Source organism: Phytophthora infestans, genomic scaffold (assembly GCF_000142945.1).
Source record: "Phytophthora infestans T30-4 supercont1.23 genomic scaffold, whole genome shotgun sequence".
Taxonomy (NCBI): domain Eukaryota; phylum Oomycota; class Peronosporomycetes; order Peronosporales; family Peronosporaceae; genus Phytophthora; species Phytophthora infestans.
In genome coordinates, this window is record NW_003303736.1 from 1,306,875 (window position 1) to 1,318,581 (window position 11,707).

The following is an 11,707-nucleotide window of genomic DNA, read 5'->3' on the forward strand; positions in this document are numbered from 1 at the left end:
ACCGTCTGGCGGCGTGCGAAATTCTTCGACGCCCCAGAGTCAATCAAGATTCTAAAGGGGTGATCGTACCCCCGTACACATCCGTGTACTACGAGCGACCCGCCGCTGCTCTTCGCCGATTCGAGAGTGCGAAGACTCTCAGGGGCTAAGTCCCCGTGGTACGCGCCACCCGCGCACCCATCACGAAGACTTAGTTCTTCCCCAGTAGGGCGCCCCGCCCCTACTGGTTCCCTGCGTTCCCCTGTCCCCGGGATCCTGGCTTCTGCCAGCGACCCTTGAGGACGGGCTTGGGGAAGGACCGTCTGCGGAGTCTTTCCGCGGGACAGTCGCGCTTGAAGTGGCCCATCTTCCCACAGCCGAAGCAGCGGATGCCACGCTGTTCGGCGGACCCGAGTTCCATGGGAACTGGTCCGTTGGGGCTTGTTCGACCGGGAGCCGACAAGGAACTCCCAGGCCACGCTGAGGCCGGCGTACGCGCCTGGCGATGGCTGTATTCTTCTTGAAGAGCCACTTGAATCGCCTCTTCAAGGGTGCTTGCCTGCACCCGGAACAGCTGAGTGCGTGCGGGGCCCACTCGAAGGCCGTCCATGAACACAGTCATCTTGATGTGTTCATTGAGTGGGTTTCCCACTAGGGACGCCGTGAGCTCCCGTATCTCTTGCACATACTCGTGCAGTTCGCGTCTTCCTTGTTTACACGCGAGGAAGCGCGAACGCTGGCGGTACTCGTAGTTCGCCGGGAGGAACGCGGCTCGGAGCTGTTCGCACAGCTGAGCCCAGGATGTGAAACATCCAGGGGATGTCGCTTCCCGAGTGTACACCCAACTCTTAGCACGACCGCTAAGGTTGGAGAGTGCAAAAGCAACACGCAGTTGCTCGGTCGAGATCAGAGCCGCGTCCATCGCGAGCTCTACTTCTCGGACCCAGAAGTGAAGGTTCTCGCCTTCCTTCCCTTCATACGGCTTTACCTTCAGCCGTATTGGCTTCGGGTGAGGCGGGTTTGCTTCCGCCGCCGGAGCCTGCAGGTTCTCCCGCACATGCGCGATGAGGCCCTGCTCGTACGCGTCGAATGCATTGACGCGCTCGAGCTGCTCAGCCGGTGTTGATACCACCAGGCTCTGCAGGGCCTCCATCCCGAAGATGCCTGCCATCTTCCGAACCGACTCGAACTGAGAGTCGTTCATATGGGAGAAGTCGTTCCTATCCATGGCAACGAACTTCGGAGGTTCAGGTAGTCTACCCGCGATGGCGTGGATTGACTACAAGTGCTACCAAGTGTGACGGGGTCACACAGCACCTTGCGCTAGAGGAAGTTATCTTCCGAGAGTATACAAACTCTCAGTGAACGGCAGTTCACAGGTCCCCTCTTTAATTAAAGAGAGCGAAGTGACCTAAATAAGGTAGATTGTAAACTGAGTATATTTATAGGTAGGTTAAGTTTGTGGTTAATACAAACTATCAGTTACCTATAGAAATGCAATGTCATTTAACCAATGGTTGGTTTTGAATGACCTTGGTACCTTGTACCAAATATCCCGGAGTATGACATGTCATACTCCTGAAGTGTGAAGTGTCACACTTCATGTAACCAGGGTACACTTAGTGCTACGTACCCCGTTACAATTACTCTGGCTGAAGATTTAGGTTGTGATGTTGCCTCTCCTTCAGCATCTATCGCCGCACCCAATCCCGAAATCAAACGTAGGTACCAACTGCGTGCCGTTGCATACTACTGTACAATATATACCGAGTTGTTGCGATAAGAAGTTATGCAATGGGGTTTAGAAAAAATATTAGTTTTCTATAAATGGAGCCATATCGCACTTCACTTGGTATTTAAAAAAATATTGCAAAACACGAGTAGACCTTTTAATGCCTTAAAAGTATTAAAAGTAAGAAAAACACCAGATGGCCAGCCAAGTCATGCATGGTGTGAGTGCCATCCTTCATGTCGGGACGCTAAAGCTGGGTCAAAACGGTAATCAACTCCGATGGGATCGCCAGTCCGTTGCTTGTCGGCTATTGTAGAATCACTCATTCCGTTTCCTGCGGTATCCCTCAACAACAGCTCTTCAATGTCGTCATCACTCGCTCATACGTCTGGTGGTACTATTCCCACCAGCTCTATCTATAGTTTGAACGATTCAAAGCCATGCGGAAAGGCGGTACAGCGGATGTTACGTTTCCGAGGACGTCGTGCAATACTGAAGAAGAGCATGGAAGAGGAGTGTCGTCGTCTTGAACAAGAGCTGGAGCAGCGACTGGCCCACTTACGTCGAAACGGTGTTTGTACCGGTCACAGTAGAGCGACTCAAGTCCAGCAACGAATGCAACAGCTGGTATTAGAGCGTGAATGGCTCCGAGAAGAGAGTGTGCAGCTATATCAAAAGCTCAAAGAGCACCGGAAGGTTACTCAATTCGTTCAGTCTGCAGCGAAAACAATCGCTCCGACACTAAGCACTGACACGACCCAAGTCCATAGCGACGTCACAGTGCGTTGTATTGAGTCAAAGTGGCAGCCAGTCCAGCAACAAGCCGGCTGCAGAGTGCATTTCCCGATGAGCCAAGCGTTTTTCTTCCTCCCCTTCTCACAACAAGAGTTCGACGAAGCCCTTCATCACCATGACGAGAAATCGGGAAGGACGGCGTCCGAGTTAGTGTGTGTTGGGGTTTATCTCGGATGGAACGTTTACCACGGTGCTGTTGCACCTGGAAAGCAGTGGCTAAGCGACCAGGTCCGATGTATTAAGCGAATAGACCGCTCGATCGACAGCCTCGTGGGCTGCTTGACCAGTGAGGAAGGTGAAGGTAAGTGGCCCCTCACGGCTACAGCGAGAGATATCTACGTGACGGCAGAGATCGACACCCAGACGGTGCAAGTGTTGAATGAGAATAAGCTCGTGCTTGTGCGTAACATTCACGGCGGCGTCAATGCCCGGTATTTATGTCTGATAGAGCGGGCCAGGCTTGAAGTGGTGGAAGGCAAGAGGAGGCTCAAGTTCTACTACGTCATCGGAGACTCCAAGGCTAATGCTCGTGGCCGCAAAGTAGAATCGACAGGCCAAGACGATGTTCAGTGGATCACTGACGATGGAGGCTACTCGCTGACGTTGAATGAGGTAAACGATTCGAGTGTCGAAGTCGTATTCGACAGTCTGGCAAGTTTCGAGAGCAAAGAGCAGGCTCGAGGCCATTTTATTATGTTCGGCCATATCGTCACGCGATGGGATCAGTTGGTCATGTCCTCGAACCTACTTACCTGTTGACGTGTGCGTTTATCCGATACTGCTCTAGGGTCTTTACTCTTTTCATTTTAAGCATCTCAAATCGGCTAATATATAAATAAATAGATTTCGTTTAAAAAGTACCTAAGTTGATCGGAATTAGTTACTGATACATTCATTAACTGCAGCTAGGGATTATATGCAAAATATGGTAGCAGGTACGTTTGCGCACACGCAGTTTAACTCCCGACACGTTCTTCAGTACTTTGCAGTGGAAGCTTGCGATCTTCACATTCGTTTAATGTGAATACCTTCTGGGCGCCACATTGCCTGCACGCACCAAGACCTTGTCCAATTTTAAGCTTAATAATATTAATAACTATTTTATTAAGAAAAATAAAGTGCTAAAGCGCCATGGGGGATATCAATACTTCTTTCTAGGTGTTTAAAACGCTTCGTGCAAATTACAAGAGAAAATCAGCTATGTATGCTATATTTTTGCATTTGTGACTTCTTCGTTCGTGTTGCACGAAGAATGCCATACACAATGCCTGTTTTGCACGACGTTTTCCGTAGAAAAGCTCAAAATGTCATATGTCTGAGAATAGCTCAAATGCGATAGACCTTTACAGCAAATATGAGAGGTGTTGAGATAATACAGTTCTTGATAGATATGCACTTCGCGCGCAAATTACGATCGGCGAATTAGTACTAGCACACGTCGAAATGCAGGTGACACAAAATAACCGGATCCATTCCATTGACTATAAAAGCATCTATTAGCCAATGGCTAAGAGCTATTATTTCCGACCGCAATCCAGTCTTCTCACAAATTAATTCGCGACGAGGAAGCAAGAAACACAACCAACTCGACTATATCCACTATTGCGCGTTGTGCCACGGCCGCGATCAGGTCGGATCAACCGCACTCCCCTATAATACAGCGGACACACATAACCAACTCGACTGTACCAACTACTGCGCGGTGCGCAACGGACAATAACCGTCGATGGGACACTGTGTAAATCTGATGTTACAGTGTTTATGCGGATCGAGTTGAAGGGCTAGTCGAGTAGACATTTTACTGTCTAAACAAGTATTAAAAGTAAGAAAAACACAATATGGTCAGCCAATCATGGATGGTGCGAGTGCTATCCTTGATGTCGGGACGCTAACACTGAGACAAAGCAGTAATCAACTCCCGAATTGCATTTGCGGTGGGAACACGTACAGCTCACGCACTCGATGGAATAAGTCGGGAGATGAATTCATTTCGAGTTTTATGCGGTAGCTTACAAGTGACCAAGCTTCAGCAATGTGGATCATCTATCAACGGGCGTTTCTGCGTGGAAAACCAAGTCGCCAAGGGGTTTTATTGGCGCTTCTTGGTCTCGCAGTCCTAGCGTTTTGGCTGCCGTGGTTCGTTGTTCCAATCGGTCCCCACGTTGAGCTGGAAGCGAAGCCCGCGTCATCTGTAGCGAATATTTTGCACTCGGATACGTCTACACTCTCTACATTAATCCACAACACACCCGTGCCCAGTTACTTACGTTCCACCACAGCTCCAGTATTCTCGCTTGTACCTGGCTGGTCGTTTCTTGAGCGGATACTGAACGCTTTTGCACCAGCCTTCTCGATTTGTCTGAATTGTGCCTACGTAGTCGAATCCCATGGTACGGAGCTGCTGTGCCAGGGAATTCGAAGTGTAGAAGCGATCTACAATTACCACACGGCGTCCCGAATATGGAAGTCCCCAGAATACATACGCCACATTTCGTACAACCGCAGCTGGACCGCTCTTTGTATCCATTGACTGTGCACCCTCGATGTCGTTTTTGCAGCCAATATCAACTTTCACTCTAACACGTTGCCGTACCCATGACACGTCAGCATCACCTCGAGAGTAAAAGTTGACAGCGTCAACTTACCTTTTGCAGTATTCTGATTCTGCACAGCACGTCATCACACACTTGGTACCCGATTTGTGGGAATTATCCTTCAAATATTGACGAGTCGGATTCTGGCGGCTCCTTAGTTGCAGCATACCTTCGTCAATAGCCACGCGAAAGCCGAGAATGTAGCCTTCTTTGAATGTCTTCTCCACCTTTGACAACACATGTCTGATTTTCCATGCACGACCACGAGCTGCTGCAGCGTCCTGATTGTCCGAGAAATGGAGAAATCTCGCAATGTCTTGAAACAGATCTCGTTACATCACTTTGCCGAACGTTCTATCAGGAATCAGGCCGTCTTCCGTTGTAGACCAGTGCATTTCAAAACGCTTACGAGGGTTCAAACTGTGCAACAATATCAAATCAATCCATTGAACAATTTCATGCGGCGCAATCCTCTCAAATCGCCCCAGCGCTCTACGCAATTTGTCTATACTCTTTTGTGGTCGATGGGTCACTTGCGCCTCTTTCGTGACAGCCTTTTCCAGGCGAATGTCAAACGTCTGCTCCCAATAACGATGTGTCTCGCGCGCAACGTGCCTCCAGAATGCCCTCGGCATGAAGTACAAGAACAGGGACAGTGGTGATTTCGCCGATGCTAAGACATATTTCGACGGTCCGCAGTAACCTTCGTACATGTCCGGGTCGTCGACAATATCCGCAATCTCATTTTTAGGTTACACGGTCTAGCCTCGAGCCGCCATATCAGCTAATCGGTTGTCGTCAAAGACTTCGGATGACCCTGTCAGCATAAATCCAGATTAATAAGTTGACTTTGTCATCAGGACACACAACGTATTTCAACATACCTTCCACTGCCATATGTAGCCTTTCCAGCTCGACCTCGTTCAACAAGCCGGCGACCCGGCTTGATTCGGCGACAACCGATTCAGTAACAAGAGCTTCGGCTTCATCGTCTGTGCCCAGCATATCTGCGACCCCGACAGAGTCTTCACCCTCTCCATTCGACTCGATGCTCTTCTCGACATCGCCGAAGACGAGATTGGGATCACTAGGCTCTGCATCGTCAAATAAAAGGGGCTCAAAATGGGTTTCTACAACAGCTGAATGCCAAAGCGAAGCGTCTTCGGCGTCCTCTTCACCCTCATCATGCTCTCGATAATCACATTCGGCTACTAAATTCTGCGCAACCTCTTCGTGTTCCCCTTCAGATTCAACAGCGTTTGGAGGGTCTTCGTATTCACTTTCCGAGCCATCGCCAGAGTGACCGTCAACGTCGTTTGGGGTGTCAACACTGTCTGTCCATTAGGAACACACCCGCGTCAACATAACTTTTCAAGTCAGCGTAAATAAATCAGTATATACCTTCCGTGTCAACATTAACGCGGTGCTCTTGCTCGGATGGATAGAGGTTCGGAGCCTCAACCTGTCTGTCGTCCCTGTCTAAACATTCACCAAGTTATAGCCAACTGTAGACACCACACAACAACATACCAACATACCTTGAGCATTGGCATCACCCCAGATGTTTGTGACCGACGACAACTGGCGGTGTCGCTCTGTGGCTTCCTTAGCTTCTTGCTTCTTCGTTTTCTTCTTCTTATTGGGCGTTTGCATATCTTCGCTCATCTTGTCTGCAGACTTGCGAGACTCCACCGTCTTTGAACGCTTTTTCAGTGGCTGTTTTCTGTCTGTAGGATCTTGTCTCTTGCTCGGGGTACCTGGGGCACTCGAGACCGAAGCTGGTAAAGGCGCCGCACCGAAAACGTTCAAAATGTCATCATAAAGCTCGAAACAAGCTTGAAGTGCACATACACTTACCGAGTGGAACTGCATTGGGACGCACCATGATGTTGGAGAGATTGAGGCGGGCGCACAGACCCTTGTCCGCCTTTACGTGCGCAAGGAGCGCATCTTCACCGTTGAAGAAGTCCATTCCCTGCTTGCCGCCCCGAATCTTGCAGCCAGGCTTCAAATAGTTAGAGCTACAGCAATATATAATCAAAGTTAGTTCGAATAAATGGAGCAAAATTCATAAGACTTACTGGATCTGTAGCCCTGTTACTGACTTCCATGCCCACCCATCCTTGCGCAGTAGCGGCCAAACAACTTTGAAATCCACGACGCACTCCATCTTCCTGGTTGGGGCCCGGAATGAAGAATGAGCGGTGACCACGAAAGGGGAACCAAAATTTGATTTTTTTTAAATATAGTCCGGCTCTTACCCGCAGTACTTCGGTACTTCAATCCGTCAGTAAATGCAATCCAATAAAACTAGTTAATTTCAAAACGTGGACCAATCAAATCCTTTTAAATACGGGAAGTGTCGAAGATGATGGTTTGCGGATTTCGAGCCATAGTGAAATCAAGTGTTTCTTATGCTGCTCTGAACAGCATAAGACAGTGTTGCAAGGCTCCGCGTCCAAGAGGTTAAGTTTAATTATTTCATTGTTTTAAGAAAAAATACGTGCTCAAGCGCCGTGAGGTGGGGGCGACAATGCTTGTTTCTAGGTGTTTGAAAGGCTTTGTGCAAATTGCACGAATATTTCAGCTTTGTATGCCTAGTACTTTTGCATTTTGGGATTTCTTCTATCGTTTTGCACGAAGAATGCCATACAAAACACCTGATGTGCACGACGCTTTTCATAGAAGTCAACATGAAAATAGCTCAAAGACGATAAGCCTGTACAGCGAATATGCCAGGTGATGAGATAGTACCGTTCTAGATAGATATGCACTTTGCGCGCAAATTACCCATTCGGTTTGCAATGGAAGCCTTCAGAAAATATAGCATCCCAGATGTCGCTCGCACAAATACTGTAGCGAATTATGGGGGTAGGTCGCACTAAATCGCTCTCATTTTGCAGAAACTGTCTTGGAGTCTCTGCAAATTGCGACATCACATAATCAAATGACGACGTCCAGCAAATATAAATGGACAGCACATCGCGCGCCGCGCCGAAATAGTCGTAATTACATCACAACAACAAACATTGCAATGGTCCGAGGAAGGGGGTGGGCCACGCCTGAGACGCTGTACATGCTTGGATTTGTAGAAAGCGTAGTTTAGGAGGGCGGCCGCGCTGACCGGGACGCCACTTAACCGTGTAATACTTGGAAACTCGATTAGAAGAACCGCAAACGAAGCAGGATTCACTGTCATCGGCGAGGTTCGAGCAGGTAGCAAATTTGAGTGATTTTCTTTTAGAGATTTGAATTGCAAATATCGTCACAAATGCACTTGTTGGCTATCACATTTCTGCACGCAAACGCCTATTGATTTGTGCTTTGCGTCATTTTCAAAAGGCCCCAATGCAGCATTAACCTACCATCATTACCATCGACGAAATAGTACTAACACACGGGCGACACAAGCAAAGTATATGTGCCACACAGATAGGGAATGGAGAGATGGGCGGACGGTATCAGCGATGGTGGGGGTGAGATCATACTCTAATCGGACGCATCTCGGAGCCTGCCATTGGCTATAATAGCCTTTATTAGCCAATGGCTAAGAGCTATTATTCTCTACCGCAATCCCGTCTTTTCACAAATCAATTCGTGACAAGGAAGCAGGAAGCACTACCAACGCGACTATATTATTATTGCGCAGCGTGCCACGGTCGCGACAGGGCTGGCTTCGCGCCGCTCCCCTGCAACCGACAAACACTGCCAACTCGACTGTACCAACTACGGCACGGCACGCTAGAACAAAAACCGTCGATGGAACACCGTGTAAATCTGATGCTACTGTGCTTGTGCGGAGCGAGCTGACGGACTAGTCCTTGTCCTGTTATAGCTGATGGCAAAGCAGCATTAGAAATGCACTCCTGTCACCCAAGGCCATGACCAAGGGAAACAAGAAAAGTGGCGTTAACTTAATGCATTTACGTTGAAGCAGCAAATGTATTACGTGTGTGATTTTTTCTTAGTCTTCTTTAGCTTCCGCTCCAATGTAAGCGCGCTCCACCTTACGGCGTTTTCGTTTGCGGTACTCCTTTATCTCGTTCGATGGCAAGTTAGCAGCAGGCTCACATGTTGCCTCCTAGGAGGCCAGCAGAACCACTCGCTGTCGATCAGCTAGTCATCCAGAATCGTGCGCATCGGGTACGTTGGAGGCCCTCGCAGGTCTGCGCCTCTTGGCGGTACCCACTCTTGCTCGCCGGCGTCATGACCTGTGGGGCAGCTTCAATGAGACGGGCTTGTGGTACCGCATCAAGCAGCTGCTTGAAAACGTCACCGGTATTTGAGGTGTCGCCCCGTTATATGAGACCCCATTATCTGAGGTAGCCGTCAGCCGCCTCGTCTAAGCGTCCCCACCCACGTTGGCGGAGGTGCTCCTAAAACCACTCGAAAGCGCTACGAAAGTGTTGGGAGGGCCTAGGTCCATTCTAGTTGTACTTTACATATAGGAGAGCAGTTCCGATATATCAATAAATTTACAAAGCAGATCACGGTTGGTTTCGTTTAAAAATATTGTTTAGACTTAGGCGATTTGAAGTAGGCAGGAATATATAGCAAAAAAGAATCTGTGAAACGGAGAATTAATAAACTATACAAATGTTAAGGACAGCTTCCTTTGGGCTACCCATACTCTCATTTTGTGCTGAGTGCGTGGTCATTAGTCAACGGTCAACCTGTAGGGACGCGCGTACGATTCGTACACACAAGAGGGTGTTTCCTTGATACCGAGCGACTGACCAGTGTTTTCTTGTCGTCTAATCCGGCTGCGTGCCTCATCTGTTGAACAAATAGGACGTGAATCTAGATAGCAAATTTGAAGTGGTGCTTACACCCACATGACATGACTCCCACGTCAACACTTCACCCACCCTCAGGATGACCTTCTGTCTACATCCTGGCGTAGTTAGACCCCATCTGGGCTGCCACAGGTGCCACTTAGCCACTCCGAAAGATATGCGTACGTGACGACACACATACAATGTCTAAGTTGAGCGAAACAAGCTAGAAGTCAATGCTGGTACGTTTCTTGTGTCCAGGAGGATGCCCCGCTGACGAAAATCCTTAAACCGAGCTTTAGACCGCTGCGTCTCATCGGGTTGTTTCTTGAACGTTCTTGGCGTGACTGAATGGTGTCCACAACAATCCGCTAGTAGTTGTAGAGGCGTTCCGGTTTTATGCTTGGTCCGAAGTGTGTAAACACGCTTGATCAAACAGCTGAATTGCTTAAAGGGGTTGTTCGTGGTGGCGTATCCACTAGGGGTGTGAAAACATTGCCACTGGGAGGCTCGCCCGTCATCCAGACGCTGCTTAAGTAGCTTTGAAACCCGGTCAACTACTCTTCACGTGACCACTTCACCAGAACAATCTTCTTTGTTCGCCATACACTTCTTTTGAAGATGCTAAATGAAGGTAGTAAACGTCAGCGACCACCCGCTCGCACAAACGATCCGGTATTCCCATAAGCTTGTCATGAACCTTGGCCTTCACGTGGTAGAAAACAGGAAAGACGCGTAGTCGGAATCCACACCAAAACATTGGTTCACCGCGTGTTGTGGACCAGCTTCAACATTTGCTATTACGTACTTGACCAGCAGCTGCTGTCCCGTCACGACGGTGGAAACCCTCCGGAGAGACGAGAGCAATTTCTAGTACACTCCATCCAGTCGCTGAGAAGTGATGAAGAGCGCGAGCAAGTTAAAGGTCCAACATCTTTCCAAAACCCCACAAATGATGACAGGATACGACACTTAGTTTAACTTGACGGTGGTGTCCATGTGAAACACAAATGACCAGCAACAGGCGCTTCGTGGTCACGCCGACCCAAAACGACTTTTCATCAGAGCAGTTACCGACATCAGGCTTACCATGCGCGTCGCGCTCCCAACCAAAGGAAATGGACGAGTGTCGGCCATCTCGGGACCATAAGCCAGCTGGTCGACCTGGCTCAAGATTTCGTCATGATCAATTTTTTGGTTAAGCGTCTTCTTGGTGTAATAGCTGATGAACCATTGCACATGGCACAGGGTGAGCATTTCAGCCTCCGTTATCCCGTTCCCGTCTGGACATGCTCATGTGAATTCGCGCCGGCTTCAGGCGCCGCCATTTCACGGCCGCAGTTTCTCAGTCAAGGAGTCGGCTGGGGCTTGTGTGATTTGCGGACGAGAGCATCGTGAGCACCAGAAGCGAGCACCAGACGCGGTCATCACTCGGTGGAGCTCTTGCTACGTAAATACCTTTCCTATCCAGTGGCAAGCATCGTAGGGTGCCGTCGCTTTGCATGTTTCAGAGGAACATCAAAGCAACTGGTATCGTGCCTTGTGCGTTTAGTCACCGCGCATAGAGAGTATGGAACCGGCTGACTCTTGACAATGATAAACACTTTCATGTCTTAAGGAGCAGCTGTAATTACTCACGAGCCGTGTCGCTGTAGACCGTTTTCCACACGTATCCTGAGGTCATCGTAGGTCGAGATGAGAGAAGGGGGCTGGCTAAACGAGGTTCTCAAGTGTTGCGTAGTTTCGAGAATGAATTGAGAGTCACGGGGTCTAGTTAAACGATTAGGTTAAAGAAATCAATTTCATTGGTAGAAATTCGAATTTGTTCCCTA

The 11,707-nt window shown here is 48.9% G+C and overlaps 1 protein-coding gene across 1 annotated transcript; it reads left to right on the forward strand.

The window, feature by feature from the left end:
* Window positions 1–2,254: 2,254 nt before the first annotated feature.
* Window positions 2,255–3,265, forward strand: PITG_11400 (cleavage induced hypothetical protein; the record flags this gene model as incomplete). The annotated part of the gene is made up of 1 exon (XM_002900944.1): window positions 2,255–3,265. One exon carries the CDS (start codon window positions 2,558–2,560, stop codon window positions 3,263–3,265), a length of 708 nt encoding a protein of 235 aa, XP_002900990.1.
* Between the last annotated feature and the right edge of the window lie 8,442 nt (window positions 3,266–11,707).